This window comes from Leptonotus elevatus, chromosome 16 (assembly GCF_054856555.1).
Source record: "Leptonotus elevatus isolate MCC_2025b chromosome 16, RoL_Lele_1.0, whole genome shotgun sequence".
NCBI classification, from domain to species: Eukaryota; Metazoa; Chordata; class Actinopteri; order Syngnathiformes; family Syngnathidae; genus Leptonotus; species Leptonotus elevatus.
The window spans coordinates 18566356-18587215 of record NC_141254.1 but is presented as its reverse complement, the minus strand read 5'-3'; the positions used below and the strand labels follow the sequence as shown (position 1 = coordinate 18587215).

The 20860-nt window shown below is 40.8% G+C and overlaps 2 protein-coding genes across 2 annotated transcripts in view; one reads left to right on the top strand and one right to left on the bottom strand.

Moving 5' to 3' along the window:
- The first annotated feature begins 104 nt into the window (after positions 1 to 104).
- LOC147161142 (sodium- and chloride-dependent GABA transporter 2-like) overlaps positions 105 to 20860 on the top strand; it is a 32661-nt gene continuing 11905 nt past the window's right edge. Inside the window, exon 1 of the mRNA XM_086097847.1 lies at positions 105 to 361. Within this exon, the coding sequence (XP_085953973.1) occupies positions 314 to 361 (48 nt within the window). The 5' untranslated portion in view covers positions 105 to 313. The remainder of the gene's footprint in view (positions 362 to 20860) is intronic.
- jakmip2 (janus kinase and microtubule interacting protein 2) lies at positions 2392 to 20382 on the bottom strand. The gene is made up of 24 exons (XM_086097845.1): positions 20204 to 20382; positions 16084 to 16325; positions 14308 to 14562; positions 13452 to 13694; positions 13126 to 13335; positions 12794 to 12892; positions 12560 to 12706; positions 12336 to 12476; positions 12126 to 12182; positions 11013 to 11135; positions 9794 to 9922; positions 8972 to 9055; positions 8495 to 8557; positions 8273 to 8371; positions 6412 to 6513; positions 6260 to 6313; positions 6115 to 6180; positions 5961 to 6029; positions 5779 to 5856; positions 4794 to 4844; positions 4451 to 4603; positions 3669 to 3734; positions 3379 to 3458; positions 2392 to 2538 (listed from the first exon to the last, which is right to left on the bottom strand). Exons 2-23 carry the CDS (start codon positions 16210 to 16212, stop codon positions 3408 to 3410), a joined length of 2469 nt encoding a protein of 822 aa, XP_085953971.1. The 5' UTR covers positions 16213 to 16325; positions 20204 to 20382; the 3' UTR covers positions 2392 to 2538; positions 3379 to 3407.

The following is a 20860-nucleotide window of genomic DNA, read 5'->3' as shown; positions in this document are numbered from 1 at the left end:
AGTTTTATATATATATATATATATAAATAAAATAAAATAAAATAAAATAAATTTTATATATTCCTACTGCGTACGTGGTCATTGAACGCACCTAGAGTCCACTCACTGCAAAATACGAGCGAGTGCTTGCTTTTCTTTTTGTTTCTCCGCAACCAACATTTGTTTCTAAAACTGAAAAAACACGCGTGTTCTTCATGTGTTTATTGAAAAGCGTGCGTTGTACCCGCGGATATAATTTGGCACGACAACGAGAGGGAAACCTGGCGTGTTTTTGGTGGAGGACTTTCCCAGCTGTTCATTTCGGATTCAGACGATGAGCGCGTTTGAGGGATTTGTGGACGAGGAAGGATCCAAAAGTAACGTGAGTACATTGTGAAATACGTCAATTAAGTACAACCGAACTCAGTTTTGTTCCCGCTGCTTTTCAAAAAATGTGTTAGCGTGAAAGCATGCTAGCGTATGTTTTAAGCTAGCGAATGTTTTAAAATGCCTTGCACCTTTAAGGTCGTGAAAATACGGTAAATTGTGTTTCACTTTTGATTTCAAACATTAATTTAAGTAAAACAATTTTTTAAAAATATATATATTTGCAATGTCTTTTGATTAAATCATTATTTAAGTAGGCAAAACAACAACAACTCAATTTAAGGCCAGTGTTGATGATACTGCATGTCACAGTGGCTCGCAATCATCAACATTTATTAAAAAAAAAACCTTTGTCACATTTTCAATGAAAACTTCATCCTACTACACTATTAACGGTGTTATTTTTTTATACTATTTATTAAGGTGCTACTGGGTTGGAAGTTTTCACATCCCCCAGGTGTAACAATAATTTGGTACATTTGTGTAATTCTACTAGAACAAAAATGTTAGGTTCAACTTTATAAGGTTATCACCCCTCACCAAAAAAACAAACAAACAAATAAACAAAGTAAAAAACAACAGCATGTGTCATCCATCAAAGCCAAAGTCCTTTTGTGGACTTTGTCCAGTTTATTTAATCATCTACGTGAAAGTGGGAGAGGGGTTCAATTCTTGTCGGAAGACAGATAAAAAAAATCCTCAAGAGTTAAAAACAAAATATATAGATTTAAATATACATTACACAATAATTTCAACCACCTGGGGGCGGGAGGGGGTGTTAAAACATGTTATCATAAGGGGCCAAGAATGTACAAGCGAAACAAAGTGGGAAATGCATTTAAGGCAACTGCTTGTTAGCGAAGTTTGCACAAAAATAGTCTCGGTCATTCCCCGTGAAGTCATGTATGAAATGTGAGGAGGCCTCATGCACCGATGCTAAATATTTAGAATAGCATCATAACATATTACAAGGTCTGGCTTGAATTGTTGTGAAATAATGACTGGGGGTTGTTAGTATCCAAGTTGTGGTTAGCAAAAATAAGAAAATGGTTGGTTTTTGTTTTCAGTCATTTTTTTTTATAGCTAATAAAGATTGACAATATTCAAAACGGTTGAGACAAATCGGTATGTTTTTGAAGGTTAGATAGTATTTACAAGCCTGATCATTCAAACTTTTAAAGGGTGCATTGATTTGAGTTCATGTTTAACAAGTCTGCCCTCAGCTGGTCAGCAAGAGCAACTACATGGTGAAAGGACAAAAAGGAGGGGGAAAATAACACATTCAACTTTCTTTCCAGTTATGATGTCCCAAAAAGACATATTTGCAACTGTCATCACAATAAATTATGAGCAATTAAAAAAAATATATAATTGCAGAGTTGGACTGCTCGAGCTGCAATAAACGTAAAAGCGTGACCATTCACAGAACAACGTGAAAGAAATGGCTTCAATGTACATATGAACATCAAATTTGGATGTATCGAGGACTGGAGAGCCGTTAAAAAAGGGAAACCAATCAAACCCGACTGTAAAGATCGTACTTCATCTGCTAGCTTTTGGAGAAAAACTCAAGAGGCGTATTGACCATCCGGTAACTCCGAGCTCTGCATTGTTCGTTGTTTTTTCGAGTCTCCCAACCTGAGCGTCTTCCAGTATCTGTACACTTGCCCTTTTTGAAGCAGTCTCTGATGGTCCCTATTTGTGTTTTCATCCTTTTAGGCTTGAAAGAGGAGACAATCGGATGTGGGCGGGTGTTTTTGTTCTGTTCATTTCCCCCCCAAACTGATGGCTGACACACAATAATATTACTATTATTACTATTACCCTGCATGGCAGAGACATCATTTACTTCCCAGGCTTTGGTTTTGGATTTGTCAAAGCAACACGGACGTGCATCTACATGCAACTGCATATGCACGTGTGTGTGTGTGTGTGTGTGTGTGTGTGTGTGTGTGTGTGTGTGTGTGTACTGTTCAGGCAGTTCTGCATCCTGAGAGACCCACTTTTAAAAAAACAAAACAAAAACAAAAACAAAGTGAGCATCCACGGCCAACATCCAACTGACTTGTATACCGTCACCACACAAACGGCCGCCGTTGCTCCACCGCACTTAAATGAAAAATAAATAACACAACAGTAGTGACAAACGGGATCTCTGAGCGGATGCGCCACCTGCAAAAAAAAATACAAATAAAACAAAATCAGTGTTACATTTAACACGTTAATGCTCAATTGATATTCCAGTAATAAGTGAAGTAAACGTTTCCATTATGAAGTCATCTTTTTTGTGCCCATTGCTGACAATACTCAAAATGAAACCAAGTTCCACTCATGGCATGCAATAAATGTTACAAAATAAATCGTAACATTTTATATTTAATGTCAACTTTTATTGTCGTAGTTACCATAGCACAAGTTATATCATCATAAAAGAAAGACGGAAGGGCGAGGCAGAAGGAAAATATGAAACGTGTGTGACAGGAAACAGACTCGGGCTAAAAACATTTGCAAAATCTCACATTATGAAAAAAAAAAAAAATGACGATATTTCTGCTTTTGCAAACATAATCATGACATTGTTTGAGGTGCTAATTTAACATATTTAGCCTCGTGGCTGTCCGGTTACCGTTCCATCTCTTATACCACCTTAATTCTCAAGGCCAGAAATCGGTAAGTGTTGATTTGATCTATGATGTGTTAGTGATGAATGAGACTTTCTACTAGACAACGATGTGGCCCGTTTCCATCAATCAGGTCAGTCCTGTCTAGTAATTATTTTTTTTTGTTTTTCGTTTTTTTGACTAAAGTGTATCAAAATACCACCACATGATGACAGCGGTTGAAAAGGGTACCAATCGGTTCATCCGCATGCATAGATCAGTGGACTCGCCACTTGATGGAAACGCGGCTGAAGAATCGGGAGGATTTCCAGCTTTTAGCCGCTGCCGTCATGTTATCAATAATACACAGTAGTCCAGGGTTTGTTCACCCGAAGCCCCGCCCTCGACTCACCTCTGCGACGGGACACGCCATCATAGACCTCAAGGCCAAAGGATAAAGGCAAGAGAAAAGAACAAGAATAGAAACAAAAACTGCCAGGAGAGAAAGCAAAAAAAAAAGACAGGAAGAGAGAAGGTGAGAGAAAGTAGAGGAGCATGCGGCATGTTAGTCACATCAGGAACACGCACACACATGGAGGAACACAGTGCAGGAAGTCAATATTTCATCAACCACAAAGCTGCCTGTTAACATCTGTGCTCTATTAGTTATTATATTTCATACTCGGAGGAGTACAAGTCTACCTTTTCCTCTAGGTCTTTAATCTGCCTCCTTTGGATTTCTGTCTTGTCCTCAAGGTCTCGAATTCTCTGCAAAAAAAACAATTAGTCAAGGTTATTATAGTTCATCATGAGCACATTTTCGTTACACAAATGTAATAAAAACACATTCAACGATATATATTTGTGTAAAGATATTTTTCCTACTGCGCGCTTGACAAGACAAGCTCAACGATAGCTCGTTTGATTTATTTTGCTTTGACTGTTCGGCCGTAGAGATGAAGGAACAGTAGTTTGCTCTATGACTTAATATGAATAAGGGTCAGAGGTACGCAGAATCCAATTAGTGGGGCCCAGGTTTGAAAGTTAACACGGTGAAGCAGCATTTAGCGGTTATGCTGCAATAAGTTGGAATAAGTTGCCAACAGAAGTGAAGTCAGCCAGCCCAAAGTATAAACGCTTTAAAATCCAGTTTTAAAAATTATGCTGTACAAGATACTTGTTTTTTCCTTTGCTTTTTAATGCCTTAATTTTTTTTGTTTATTTTATTTATTATTTTTAATTTATTTTATTTATTTTATTTATTTTATTTTATTTATTTATTTATTTATTATTTATTATTTCATATATGTATAAAAACTATACTAAAACTAATTAAAACAATTAAGTAAAAAAAAAAACAACATTAAAAAAAAAAAAAAAAAACTAACAAACAACAACTCATTAAACCTAACTGAAAAAACCCAAAATCAAAACAAACTGCAAGCAAATCAATCAATTATCACGCTGCTGTCGTGTGGACGTGCCTGGTGCGCCTGGTGCAGCAGCTCCATCCTTTCCTGCAGGATCTGACAGTCATACTCTCGACTCTTCCTCAACATCTGCCTCCTCAACTTCTCCACCGCCGTTCGCAGCTCGTCCCGCTGAAACTCGTCCAGCGGCTCGCCGTATTTGATCACCTGCAGTCAGGTGGATACAAGGAATCATCAAAACATCCTCGACTAATCCTCAACCTCATGCGTAAGAACTTTAATCTGTCTGCTGTTGAAAATGTGCAGCTTATGGTGCCACGGTCACAAAGTTAGCCATATTAGTCGGGCATTTTTTGTCCCTCATATGTAGTATTTGATTGTGTTGAGTTGAAATGACCTTGTCTTGCTGCAAAGCGTTGTATAACGTTGCTTCCAACTCCTGGATTTGCTGTTGAAACAAAATGTGCAAAAATGAGCCAGTAGAAAGGAACAAGGTACAATATGTGGTTTTCTTGACAAGAGATTGGCATTCCATTGTTACATGGTACGAGTTATCTAAGAAGTAAACACAGTATAGAATTAGTGTTTCAGAAAAAAATTTGTTGGAGTAGATTTAAGTCAACAAAAACTAAAATTAGCTCGTTAATTGCAAAGAACGATTTAAGTCGTCCAATAGAATCAAATCATTCAGTGCCAACGTCGAGTTTTGTCGTTTGATACAAGTAGCACTAAGGAACTTTTCAACCTTAATAAAATACTTCTCTCATACTACTCTTCTGATGAACCATGGACTTGCAACTCGTTGAATGGTACCTTTGCCATGGTCTAAGGGGGTCTGTATCTTTTTTTACTGGCACTAAGCAACTTTGAGGAGGATGGTAGGAACACTGCCACACAAAAAACCACAAATGTAAAGTCAATTTGAATGTTGATGCACGAATACTGCTTTCCTGGCAGGAGCTGCAAAAAAACTGAAACGTTTTATCTTAGGAGACAAAAAAGAAAAAAGGGAAGCTACCCGGATAAAAGGACAGTCAAGAATCAACATTGGCCCGTCCTTCACTCGCTGGCGTGAGCTCAAAAACAACGCAACGCGCTTGTCCTCGTGGGAAATGTGGTCTTCCTTCAGACATAACAATACCGCTTTTGTCCATATGGCTGCGCCATAATCAATGTAAACTAAAAGTTCCTTTGTGTTGCTTTAAATTGCAAGCACTTGAAGAGCGGTAATGAGCCAACCTGCCAGCAGAGGGTAGCGGTACACCATTTTTTTTTTATTGTTTGCCAACTGTTTACCGTGGGGGAAGAGGGAGGGACTTTATTGAAAGGGCCATCAGGCCACAGTTTATGCTGGACTGCGCTCGCATAGAACACATGCTTACCATGTAGGCCTGGTCCAAGGCTTGTTTTCTATAGTCCAGCTCCTCCTCCAGGTATCCTTTCTGTTTGCAGAACATCTCCTGTTGAGAGTTGGGATCAAATGTGAATGATCACCGAGTCGGCCATTTAAATCTCCCAGCAATGTGGGACAGGATCCAGATGGACATGGATGTATGTCGCTTACCATCTCGATCTCCAAGTCCATCATTTTCTGGTGTAAGGCCGCCTCAGTTCCCTCAATCTGCTGAATCCACTAGAGGGCAGCAAAAAAACAAACAAACCAAAGCATGATAAACATTTCAAAACTAAAACTAAATAGGCTCATCTGTAATTGTTACCTTTTCTGCTAACGACAAAACGGTGCTCGCCTGAATGATGGCCACTTGCTCCTCATTTCGTAAATTCTTAAATGGAAAAAGAAATGCATGGATGAGCAATTTTAACAGTCATTCATAAGTCATGATAAAGTGTGACGTGAATTACCCCGTTGTCCCCGAGGATATCTAGAAGTTTGATCAAATCTGGTATGCACACATCCTGTAGAAGCAACACATGGCATTCTAATAAGACTGAAGCATGTGAACCGATTTACATAAGACTCCGCAATCCAATGTAAACGGGCTTCCATGCTGTACCTTGACCCCCTCCTTCATACAGTAGATCTGCAGTGCACTGACTCCGTCTGAGAAGGGATGCATTCGCAGGTGGTTGAAAGGAGGCGACCTCCTCTCTCGCTCCTGCAATGGCAAACGCGCGTCCTCGTTAGCTTGAACAGGAACGCGCGTCGTCGACAGCGTGTCGAAAAGCCATCAACGATTAAATCCATACAAACAATCATTATCTTGCGGGTCACATGATATTTAGAGATGGGCGAGTACCGATACGAGATATCGGTGTCGGGCTGATACCAATTTCGGCATGGCTGACAGCACTGGCGGCCGATAACAATGTAGAGTTGGGAAAAAAAAGTCAACTTTAAAAATAGGGCGACTGAAATTTTCTGCCTCAAAGCGCCAATGGAACACGATTTAGGCTATCCATGTTTTATACAAAGACTTTTTTTGTATATTGCAATGGCGGCTGTGATCTGATCTTTATTTCTTCTGTTAGTGGCCGAATGGTGGATGTTGATTGCTTATAAATGTTCACTGACTTAGTACTATTTTTTTTTTATTAAAGGCAATATAGCACATTGAGCTTCTCCAAAACACAGGAAAGGAAGTTCTGAACTTCCTAAAAAGCACCTACGCTGTAATAATTCCAAAATATAACCTGCCACTCGCTTTTAGGTGTTCATCACTTAACCAGTAGAGGGCAGTTATGCACTAAATGTGCCCAGAAGAAGAAGTTATTGACCTCGTGTAGCTAACGGCTAGCTCTACCCTTGTTTACTCATGGAACAATGTTGACGCATCGTCTGCGAGTGACTTTTAAGACACTATTACATGTGTAATGTCGTTCTAAGGATGTAAGTGTGAACTAAATGGTAGTTAGTGTTTGTTTTCCTGAAGTGGTAATCGCTAGTGACAGTACTACACCAATGGCTGACAGAACATTTTTAAGTGAACTATATTCTAGTGTTGTTCCGATACCGATTCTGGTATCGGCGGAGGCCCGGATACTGCATTAAAAAAGTGCTATCGGTTTCGGTGAGTGCTAACAAGTAACATGCCTGATACCATTAATTCTGATGCTAATATAGGACTTTGGATTCACTGATGCGTGACATGTTCACTGCATGCTAAGCTAAGATATCCTATTGGCCCTTGAATGCTCTGAACCAATGGTAGGACAGCTTTTTCATGTTGAGAAAAAAACCCGTAGGTATCGGTATGGTATCGGCATCGGCCGATACGGCAAAGCTGGGTATCGGAATCGGTATCGGGGGCTAAAAAACGGCATCGGAACAACACTACTATATTCTCATTATAAGATGCAATTTCTGTAAGTATAAGTATGTATATTACATTGAAACAAATAAGAATATCTTTAAACTGCTGGTTAGCATTTGAAAGGATGGTTATAATAATCATATTAATTGCAAATTCTGCATAATTCCTGCGCCATGGCATATTTTTGGTGTGAGAGCATATAGGACCTAAGTATTATTTAATTTAATGTTCATGTTTTTCTTGTTCAGTAAAAAAAAAAAAAGTTCACAAATAATTCAAAATGATGCCCATAAATTCAGACAAAACACAATTGTAATGTTTGCTACACTGCATCACTGTGACTGCAAAGCATACAATTATTTTCTGACTTTGCACATTATAATACCAGACTGCAACAATAACGGTCAAATATGATTTAATGTGTGTAATGAATCGATGAATGAAAAAGTACAAGTTGGCATGTGCTTCCTGTTATGGTTATTCTCCGGATAGCAATCAGGTCAGACTGTTGAGCTTGTAAGCTGCCTGCTCATATTTTTGCATGTGTATAAAACCAGAAAGCAAATTAATTATAATAATCAAATGAGGAACAAGCGTGGCTTACTTCTAATTCCAGGATCCTAAACTCTAGCAGTTCATTCTGGTCTTTGGAGTCTTGTAGTTCCTCCTGAGCTCGACTGCATTCCATGTCCATTTTTTCTACCTGGAAAAAAACACAAGGAAAATGTTACCTGAAGAAGCTTTTTGCAACGAAGCCTTATTATTATTATTATTATTATTATTTTGGGATTCATTTTCCAAAATAATATTTTGATTGCTGTCCAACCTTCTCGAAAAGTTCATGATTTCGTCGTAAGAACAGTTGCTTCTCCTCCACCCATTTGGAGTCCTGATGGAGAGCAGAAAAGCTTTACGTCAAACAATTTAGAAAATCGGAATTGGGCACTTTGATCTGCAGCATCGAAAAAAGTTTTGTCAAAGTATCGGCTAATCGCGTATAACGCGCATTCACGTCACTTGACTTCGTTTACCGACAAAGAATATTAGTCTCGCATATTTTGATCATAGAAGTTGTCATGGATCATTTTGAGTTTGTTCCACTTATTTGTTCAGTGAAGACCACAAAGAATGTTTTTTATGATGCTGAACTTTCAAAGATAATCCAATTCCAACTCGTATTAGTTCCATATAACTGCAGTCAAGACAACGTGTACAAATGAAATCACATTTAAGAGTGCGGAGTGTTTTGTTGCTCATGTCAGGCAATTTGATCCACGAGCGTGTGATTGTGTGTGTGTCATACCTGACCCTTCGTGGTCAGCTCCTTCTCCAAATCTTCGATTTTGGCCTTGTACCTGAGTAAGTCTGCTTGGAGCTGCTCCTGAGCCTGAAACGCACGCAACAAGGTCATCCATTAAACGTTACGTGTTTGCAATCTCGACTGCTAAGCTAAGGAATAATATTTGGTAGTTATAGATCGCGATGTTGTTGTTTTTTTTCAAGGCCAATACCATACTGATTATTAGTAGTCAAGGGGGCCGATAACTGATATGTGATCCATTTATTTGCAGCAACAGAGAATTTTTTAAATATATATATTTGAATCCAGAAATTTAAATGTAAAAACAGGACATTGCTGAATTTGAAGAAATTAATAAAAAAAAATGTCCCAAAAAATCATTCTCTTATTATTCTGGCATTTAGCAAAGAAGAAATAATTGTGGTTATCATACATGACTAAAATCAGGAAACATTTGGTCTAATTTTATGCCATGTCATGAAAACAGCTTGCAAAACTATCACAATATTGGGGGGGGGGGGGGGGGGGGGTTGTGTACCTTGGCTTCCATTTCAGCATCCAGAATGCCTCCTAATTTTTTAAATATATATTTGAATCCAGAAGTTTAAATGTAAAAACAGGACATTGCTGAATTTGAAGAAACTAATAAAAAAAATGTCCCAAAAAATCCTTCTCTTATTATTCTGGCATTTAGCAAAGAAGAAATAATTGTGGTTATCATATATGACTAATATCAGGAAACATTTGGTCTAATTTTATGCCATGTCATGAAAACAGCTTGCAAAACTATCACAATATTGGGGGGGGGGGGGGGGGGTCGTGTACCTTTGCTTCCATTTCAGCATCCAGAATGCCTCCTTTCTGTTCCTGCAGCAGCGCGTATGCTCGCTGTAAGGCCTGGTATTCCCTGGTCAGCTGGCGGAACCGCAGCTCAGACTCCTCATTGGCTAGACCCTAACAAAAAAAACATTCAACAAACAGAACCTTCACCGCCAGACAATATTCTAAGCATCCGTTTTTGATACTGCTTAAGTATAAGTATATTCAACGTAAGTTTGCAGGTCGATTGCAGGGCACTTATTATTCTCGCAGAGACTTTCTGAGCTCAGACGAGATGTTCCGAGTAGCGGTGTGGCCGAACGCCAAACGGCGCGTCATCAATGTGTGAGGGTCGGGTAAGCATATGCTGCATGTTGAGACTTGTCTGTAACTGGATCACGAAGTTGACAGCTGCCAATGCCATTTTTTTTTTCCAACCTTTGCTGATGCTTTACCAGCTGCAGGAGCCAGAATTATATGAGGAAGTTCTCCAAGTTTGGACAGTGAAAATAGACTATTCAAAGAAAAATGGACAGACAAATCTGTATCCAGTCTCTTGTAAACAATATGGCAGCAGACTGTAGCCGTGATAAAGCATTTCGATGTGAAATAGGAATTTTCCAAGCATCATTTTGCTATGAATCTTACCATGGCTCTTATAATGTATTGACCTTTTTGCACATGACGTCACCCCCCCCCCCCCCCCCCCCCCCATGGGAACGCTCCCTCGGAGACACCGGACGGCAAAAAGAACCACTTGCCTTTATTGTAACCATTGAATCTCGTACAGCGTCAAGTCCTTCATCTAATCAATCATCTCATAAAATGGTCATATCTCGCTGTGCATTGCTAATTAATTGCTCGATGCACACGAAACTGACCTTCCTTGATGAGGTCAAACGTGTCATAAATGTCAAACTCGATGGACGTTTTGTGCGACTTTAGACCTCAGGATTCAACTTTTATAGATTCCGTTATGTAACAATCAAAAAGCAGTGACAGAGATGTAATCATCTAAACGTGTCGAATATTTTGAATGCAAATATCTCTCAAATGACTCACCTGGATTGGATAGTAAGTTTCATTCACAGCAGACAGGAAGTTGCACACGCACACATTCACATCAAATACTAACCGACAATATAAACCGTAACAACTTTGCTGTATGGCAAAAGAAACACTTTCTTTTTTGAACAGAGGTATAGAAATGAAATGAACACCTTACCTCATTTTGGTCTTCATCGGGAGTAGCCGGTGTCCGGTCCATGCGGAACGAAGCCACCGAGGATGTTTCCGAATCCATCGACTCTTCATCGTACCCAAAGAATGTGTCCACCACAATGTGCCTCTGCGGATTAGGGTTTATGTATGAATTAAATGACATTAGAGGGTCAAAACACTGCCTGAAATTTGATAAATTGGGAGTACATGTTGGCGATTAGCATTGATCTAACGATTAGCATCGAGCTAACTATTGTCGTGTTAGCTAGTGTTAGAGTAGACAATATTAAGTATTGTACTCTTTGCGTGTTCAATTAACTGAATGGTGAGATTCTGGTGAAGAAGTCCCTTTGCAAAGGTATTATAATTATCAGAAGCTTCTGATGACAAAAACTGACGACACTGAAGCCGTGTTCCATCAGATTGTGTGTCCGGCTCTCCGGCACATCATTATTTATTCAAAAGTGGGTGAATACGAAAAGTCTCCTCCCATCAGCCCACAGTACATTTGTTTACAACTCTGTTCCCATGGGTATAAATCAGATTAGAGAAAAACAATAATAATCAGCCTGTGCCTCCCTTCCGACCGGCAGAGACCGGCCCCAGACTAAAACTCCCTTCAAGATAGCAAATGGAATAAACCCGTTGCCCTTCTTCTGAGAGTGAGACAGATAATACAATTCTATTCATTGAACCATACTGCTATAACTAAATCCAAAACGGCTAAAATATAAATTGAAACTGAAAAACAATGTTAATAACTTAACACTAGCGAACGTTAACATGCCAGCATAGCGTATTGTTTATCTTATAGCAGACAAGTGGGGCACAACATTTTATTGTATTTTATTTTACAGCAGCATGTTAAGTGTTTTTGTGTTTGTTATAGTTTTACACCTTCTTGAGTCATCTCCACGGTGAATTGAGTTGCAAGATTCATCAACAGGGTGTTTCATAAAAAGCTATCCGACTACTACAGCGGGGATGTAGCGAGGGCAGGATAGTACAGTTCAAGTCCATTTTCAAACATATAGACATAATGTTCATCACCATTTTGTACAAGAACTACCCCATCGCTGTCTTATAGAACATGAATTATTAACTCAAATGTCTTTACCTTAATTGGTCTGGAACTCCTTTTATGCCTTTTTTTCCGAAGCAGTTTCTCTCGGTCCTGGAACCAAAGAAGAATTCAAATCAATGTATGTTTACAAGAAAGCGACATACATACATAGAGGCGTATTTAATCATTTCAATATTGCATTATGTGTGTGACTAACGCTTAACATAGGATGTGAGCGACCATGCAGTCACAGACAAAACATACTCTTGCAAGCTCGTCAATCATGCTTTGCTGCTCCAGGACTTGAAGCTTGAGAAAAGCTATTTCCTGGTCGTCGTGGGCTTGGTCCAGGTCATTCAGAGACTTGGGTTTCTTTAGCGGAGGCTGGGAGCTGATTTTTTCCTTCTGATAACACAAGCAAAATCATGCTGGGGGGTCAAACGATGGCTGCACAAAATGGAGGCTACTCGTGCAAACTCTGCGCTGACCATCTCCAGGTTCTCCTTGGCCAGATTCTTGGCTTTCTCCTCCAGCTTCTGCATGGTGAGAGTCAGCTCGTCGTTGCGCCTGCTCAGCAGCTTGTTCTTGTCCAGCAGCGGCTTGCACTGCTTCTCCGACTCGCGCACGCGCTTCAGCTGCTCGGAGAAAACACCGCGCGTTGGCGTAAACGGAAAGTGAAGCCGCTTGCAAGCTAGCTATGGGAAAGTCGGCAGTCGACGTACAAGTTCATTCCGCTCATCGACCAGCAGCGAGTTTCGGTCCTCCAGCTTGCGAATGGTTGAGTTGAGCTCGGCCATGCGCCTTTGATTTCTTCTCAGGTCCTGTAAAAACGCGCACAAATAACAGTAACATATATTCCCATCATGTCAACACAAGCGTGCGGTATAATAGTGAGCGCCGTTTCTTCATTTCATGGATCAATACGAAGACGATTTACATATGCACCAATTGACTAATGTCATTTTCGATCAGCGACTATTCGACTCGTAAAATAATCATTTGCGTCAGTCCTAGCGTTCCATAGATTGACAGAGAGCAGGAAGGATGTACTAACTGGGCTCCCGCAGTGCTCCGCGCCATCTCCTACACGCCCCGGAATCTCTCTCTTTGGGCTTCCCGCGCCGCACTCCACTTCCTTGACCATGAAAAGCTGCTCATCCAGCGCCTCCTTCTGAAGCTGCAGCTTCTGGAGGAAGCCCGAGGTTGACTCCATCCCCTTCTCCAGAGAGAAGATGGTGCGATCTTTCGCTTTGATTTCATCCACCTGTAACAACAAAAAAAAAAACTCACACCTACAAGATGTAATTGAAAAATGGAATTGACGAGTATAACCGTCAATGGCAGTAAAAGGAGTTGAAAGCTGCAGTGAGTGTGCGTCACCAGTCTCCGGATGTCCCGCTCGCAGTCCCACTTGATCTTGGAGATCTGCTCCTGGTGCTGCTGGTGCTCCACCCGCAGGTCGCCGGCCTTCATCTTGTCTGCTTGTATCATGTTGCTGAGAGCCTCGTCCATCTGCTTCTTGCTCGACTTCAGCTCAGCGATCTCCTGGAGGAGCTTCACCCTCTCTTGATCGAAGAAGCGGCGAGCGTCCTCCTTGGCTTCCAGAGTCAAGGCTGTGCGCACCTGTCCGCACAGATTCGATTGTATTGGGTTACAGAGTCGGAGTTAGGTTGGTCATTTGGTAGGGGAAAAAAAAAGGTTGAAATAACATTTCTGGAGTAGGAGGAGTCTATTTTAAGCATGATCAAGCTCAGTACATTGTGCGAATCTGTTTGTCTGTCTGTCTCTTTCTTTCTTTTAGCGGTCTTATTCAGGATCATAGTACCCAATTCTAGACCTGCTTGGGGTCCTGGTACACCATTTCGATATTCCCCCTACTTCGATTACGTGGTTTAGTTATAGTACGCTAACCTATCGATCGACCCATTTTCTATACGAATAGTCCTCATTTGAGTCATGGGCCATCGGAACCGTAACTCACTTTGAGTGCCAACTAATTTACATACTCACTTGGGTCTCTATATTTGTGCCTGTTGTTAATCCTGCATAGGTTTTGGCGTAAATATGCGGGTTAAACCCCGATGTTGGTAATTTTGCATCTGCGCCGCTGTGGGAGTGTTCACAGCCGACTTTAATCATGGCCAAATCAAAAGCAGCTTCTTCCATTCCCGTGAACGTGCTGCAAAAGCGCGCAATTTCCATTTTCCAACACATCCATTCTTGGGAACAAGTTCACCTTCTCGCCGCTGCCGTCCCGTATGGCGCTCAGCGCAGTCTTGAGTCTCTGGTTCTCCTGGTCTTTGATTTTGGCGTGGCGGGCCAGCTCTTGCTCATGCTGCCGCGTCAGGTTTTCCCGCAGGGCCTGGAGCTCTTTTTGTTTTTCCTCATGCCACTTGGCACGCTGCTCCGTCAGCGCGGCGGTGTGGCGGTGCTGCTCCTGCTCTCGCACCCGCTTGACCTCCTGCACTTTGTCACGCTCCAACTTGCTCACCTTGCGCAGGGGGAAGAAGGGGAAAGGTCCGCTTACATGGCAATGAACATAAAGCTAAATATTTTGTGTTTGTCACTAGCATCATTAGCTATCATTTCAGAGTTGCGTTTTGCTAGCAGAAAAAGTACAGCACGCATTGATGGCTATCGACGTCAAAGATCCATTTTTTCCTGGGCTGGCATTTGAATGAGTTCAAATGCAAATCAAGCTACATAACTAAGTTAAGTCAAGTTACTGAGCAACACGTTGACATGCGTGAACCCGTTGAAAGCAGCTGTTGTTCATGAATGACCAAAAGTAGCAAAATGCACACGTGCGGTAACACATGTGCAGTATGATGATTATTACACATGTAGGGACGGGTACCGAAAACGGTACTTTTTGTGGTATGGACCGATTTGGGTCGGTTCTTTGGAGCACCGATTCACGTAAAATCAAACGGTGCCATGTTGGGGTTCTGAAGCACGTCTTTCAAAGTTATGAGTTTTAGTTTTCCATGGCGCACTTCAACACAACATTATCCGTGCACCAGCATGCTGACGTCACCCACGCTCAGGACTTCACGCGCTAAAATACATTTCCGGGTTTTGGAAACGAGCGCGATTTTTTTGCGGCACCAAGCCAAAGAAATACAGTTTCGGAAGTATGCCGGGTGCAGGCTAACAATGCACGCCTGATAGGGAGGTGTCGGCATCTTCCCCCACCGATGGAATCATGTTGGAAGGCACACGGCTGTATATAGACATAATAATTTGCATATACGGTACAACTGGTGACCATATTTAAATTAGCAAAAGATTGTAGCGAGCATTACAGACCACATCGGGTACATTCAAATGATTAATTTGAACCCAATTATTCTCTTTGTTCATGTCATGTCCTCTTCCAACTGTCTTAAAAAAAAAAAAAAAAAAAAATAATATATATATATATATATATATATATATATATATATATATATATATATATATATATATATTTGGGTCCGGCAGGCTTTACGTTCTTGAAAAAAAAAACTACTTTTTTTTTTTTGTAATATTAACTTATGTTTATTAATTATACTTCAGTAATTGTAAAATGTTCAACCTTTATTTTTACTATTCCTTTCTGGCTCATTTGAATGAAATGTTATTTTATTTTTTATTTGTCAAGTTTTATAAATTGAAAGGTAATTGTTACATTTATTTAAAAAAAAAAAAAAGATTTTACTATTAAACAATGATGAACATTTACTACCACCAAAATTAATAAATATAATGTAACCCAAAAAAACAAAAATTTTAAAAAGGAGAGAGTACAAAAGTACCGTTGAGTACCGAGTATTGGTACAGTACTGGTTAAAATGTGAAAGGTACCCATCACTAAGGACCTGTTAATATTATTTCATGGTGGCAGACTGTGCGGTTGTTCATTAACTCGCACGTACTGCATGTGCATTGCATGTGTGCGCATGAGCTTTTAACAAGCGGCTCAGGAATGTTTTCCGTAACATAACCGTCATCAGATTTGTCTTCACCGTACCTTGCATTTTTCCTGATGCAGTTCGATCTGAATGTCAGTCAGCTTGGACCTGAGATCTTCATTGGCTGCCTGCAAGGCAGAGATGAGGGCTTCGGGCTTCTCGCCCTTTGCGCGCCCTTTCTTGGCCATTGATTCAATTACGAGAGTGCGCCTTCCGATGTGTTCATGGAGACTTCACAGAAACGGTCCACGGTGCTCCCAAGGCTTCCTGTTTCTCCTCTTCTTCATTCTCCTTTTAGAGGCTGGGGGGGGGGGCAAAGACATTGAGAGGTTACACAGAGCAAATTATTTTTTATTCATTTTTAATCCATTTATTCATTTGACTTTATGATATTTTTTATTGTAATCCAGATTAATTTATTGCATGTGGTTGCGTTCCAATTATGTACTTTTGTCTCGGTTAGGCGTGTTTTTAGACACGTCCTGTGCATACAATTCGGGCATGAGGCTTTACTAACAAATAATTTAGAGTAGCCAATGTATCGAAATAAATAAAGTGACCGTGTATTTTCAACAGCGATTTTGTTGAATAATGCTTGTGGGGGGGGAAAAACAACATGCATGTGATCTTGTTCTTTCGAGGTTTTAATAGCTTGAGTGTAAAAAAAAAAAAAAGGGGCATGATATAATGTATCATGTTCTCGAAATAAATCGAAGGCTGCCCATTTCGACACGCAAATTGATTCCAGTTAGCAAATGTTTTGCTTCCTGAATGTCACCATTCACATGCAGTCAAATAATGTTCTAAGGCTGTCAACTGTGCTAATGACTTATCAATGTCATTGCTTCTATGCAATTGTATTGAAAGTCAGAGAATTCTGCAAGGCGATTCAAATTGATCACGAAAATCGATTTTGTCAAACAAACGGTCAAGAAAAATGTGTGTCTGCTATTCAAAAGCTTCAGTCTCAACAAATATTGCGCATGGATTAAAAAATGGATCACCACAGCATTTCAACAAGACATGAAACGAGTTCCTTCCATGCAACAAAAAAGGAAGAACCGATGCCCTCGTGCCGTATATGCAGTAAATATTTATGGTGAGATCCTCAAGGTTACAATTTCACTTAAATTGTGCAGACAAACAAAACAAATGCGACTTTGTTTACTTATGCCAAATTGCAGAATAACTGAATGCGCTTTCATGAGATGGCAGAAGACGTAATAAATCTGATCTCGGGCTCAAACTGTCGTCATCATCAGTCGAGCTCTGGAAAGTAAAACTAAATGAACTGTTTTTTTTTTTTTGGACAAGCTCCACCAGAGTGACTTCAAAATGGCATCGAGAGGCACTTGATTGCACAGTATTACGTTCGTGTTGATTCCATGTGAGTGACCATGACTTTATCTTGAATCTGTATTGCAAAATATTTTAAGCAGCGATGTTATGTAGTTTGCGCTCTCTCAACTCATTGTGTATATATATTTATATAGCACTCAGTTATTCTGCAATTTGTCCTAAACAGAGGAACAAAGACACATTCGTTTTGTTCGTTTGTACAATTGAAGTGAAATTGCAAAGTTTCCCACGGCAACCCCGAGGATCTCACCATGCCACGGTATTCCTGCCTGCGAACACACACACACACACACACAATGGCAACTCATGTCAATGCGGACCACAAGACGTGCGCTCCTTGGGCCAAGATCATCTAAAACATTACAGAACCTATGAAGGTAATGAGTCGTCATTTTGGTGCTGCCACCTTCGTGTACAGTCAGTCGCAGTTGACCAAGACCGCTAATACGGCATTAACCTAGAAACCATTCAAAGCGCCCAAAACCAGATGTGAATTTACTGTTTTCCAAGCTGATTACTGTCATATTTCATCTTCAAGATGGCGATCCGCTGGCAAGTCCACCAAAGGGTCAGACGGCTTCTCTGGCATTGGAGGGAAAGAAATCTGAGCCCGATAACATTTCATGTTAACTAAAAACAAGTCTTTGTATCTCCGACATCACAATTACTGGATGCCTGAAAAGTTTTGCGGGAAAGTTTTGTGCCGTAGCCATCTCGCTATTGGACGTTCGGTTGTGTACAAATAACACACCATAAGATATAGAATCCATTCCAGCATTGATTTGAAATGGAACAAAAAGTGCACGTGTGTCCGGGCACTTTTGCCAAAAGCGGCCAAGAAACGGAAGATTTGGCAAAATGTAATGACTGTGATGTCATAAATGCCTAAAAGCACCGTCTCACGCAAGCATTTATAATCTTTGCTTGTCACTTGTACACTTTGAGGCGACCTCCTTGCTGATCCGCATTATGCAACGAAATCGTCAAAAAGCTCAACGAAAGGCAAAGTAAATGAGCAACTTTTAAAGAGCCTGGCCAAATATCAACTCTGTGGATTTGACGGTAAACGAATGCAAAAGACTTAGAAGGAGATTGTTTAACTTTTTTTTTCCGGCAGTCTCCCATGCTAATGACGTAGCTCCAAAGTACATGTGATTAAAAGCAGACCCATTTTGAATAAACCACACGGTCAGGGTTGGAAGGCGGTCTCAAAGTGTCCTTCCACAGCGGTGTATCCATCATCCACAAATGGAGATCCTCTTGCCGTTCCTTTTAATACTTGGAAGTTTAAAGGGATATTTGACTCGTTGAGCCATTTTCAGCAGTAAAAAAGGTAGTTATTTTGTACAGAACGAATTTGACAACTTCATTATTTTTCATGTACAGTTAATACCTTTTTAAAAAGTATTTTTTTTCCATTTGCTGACGCTGTCGACTGAAGATGACATCGCCTGTGCTGAGGAAGTAGGTAACGACCAATCATGGCTCAGTTTGCGGACCAAACCCAGAAAACAGGTGAGCCATGATTGCACAGGTGATGTCATCTTCAGTCGACGGCGTCCGCAAATTATTATTATTATTATTTTTTTTTTAAGGTATTAATTGTCCATCCATCCATCCATTTTCTGTACCGCTTGTCCTCACACCAGGTCGCAGGGGTTGCTGGAGCCTATCCCAGCTGGCTTCGGGCAGTAGGCGGGGTACACCCTGAACTGGTTGCCAGCCAATCGCAGGGCAATTATTAATATAATTTTTTTATATTAATTGTACAAGAAAAATAATGAAGTTATCAAATTCATTCTGGACATAATATTAACTTTTTAACTGCTGGAAATGGCTCAGTGAGTCAAGTCATGCCCTTTTAAAAAAACAACAACAACAGATTTTGGGGTGTAACGAACAAAAATTTGAATCAGGAAATCATTTTTTTGATTTGAGCGCGTCACATTGAACTGAATTGAATCATTTCCGTTAATATTTACCATCCTTGAATTGCATCGCAACAATGATGCATATCAAATCATCTTTTATTGAAGATATCCAAAGAGATTTTCTTCCCCAACTCTTGCCTCACACCCGCTTGTCTCCGACTCCTGCCTTATTACGGACCATTAGATTTTTACACAGGAAATGAAAGCATCGCCAATAAGCCATTAATTGTGCCCCACTTGGCCATGTTGGCCTACAATCACATTCCTCGTTTCAACAACAAGCTACTAATATTAGCAGCCGATAGCCTCAATCTTCAAAAGACAATAGTGTGACAAATGTGCATCTCTCTGTGTTAAAAACGAGGGTAGTTTGTGAAGCCCGGGGCAGATGCGGGCATGTGTCACTGAAAAAAAAGGCCCACGTCGGACCAGCAGCTTCATTTTTCTTGTGAGCATCACAACACACTCGCCGGGTTCAACAGCAGGAAGGATGCAGACTCCGCCAACTGGCTGACGTATGGATCCTGAGACATTTGATGCTCGCACGCTCCATTATGGTGCTGAACCCCCCCCCCTCCTCTTCACCCCCCCCCCCCCCAACCCACGTCACCCCGTGCGGCGCAGGCCGAGATTCTCCCACTTCCGTCATGCAGGCTAAGCCGATGCTGCTCGCCCCAAAATACTGCAAAGACGCCGCTTTTGTCGCTACGTTGTCACAACACAAGTAGCAGAAATCGACGTAGTGGTCAGATCGGATCAAGTCGCTAGCAAGACACGAAAAGAGCCGAAAGCATGTCTGCTAGTCTTAAAGGCCCGCTAGTAGCGGAAAAAAAATCCCCCACGCGAGACGATGCTCGAGCGCGGATGTGGACGCCGAGCGTCGTCTTACCTCGCAGTCCGTTGCGAGATGTCCGAACAGGCGTGAAACGCGCTCCATGGCGGCTTATGGTACGATTTTAGATGGAGAAAAAAGATGTCAGCAGCATCATCATCATCATTATCATCATCAGTCAGCTCGGCGAGGTGACGATGAGGAGGAGGAGGAGGAGGAGGAGGATGCCGGAGTTTAGCCCCGCCCTCCTCGACACGCAGCCCGAGATGAGATCACTGGTTTCCGCCGCAGCCCACTGACTTCCGGACGATTGAGGATCCATTCATATAATGCACTCTACAAAAATGTTAAAAACATCCTTTGTCACACCTCAAGTTGTTGTTGTTGTTGTATATGCATTTAATAAATACGTTGTGATTCATTTTAAAACGATGATGTTGTTGCAAAATAGCCAAATCAAATCGGTTGACTATAAAGGAACTTCTTTTCATTGTTCAATCGGCGAAGAAAAAGCGTACAAAGAAATATCCAGAGCATCAAGTAAACATGAGAGGAAAATATGGCACAACAGTGATCATGAACAGAGCCAAGAAATGGACATAACTCTAAAATGGATGCCATATTGAGAAAAAAAACGGTGTTGACTGTTTATGACAACAATCTCCTGTCTTGTACATGATCAAGACAGAATCTTTATCTTACAAAGAAAACAAC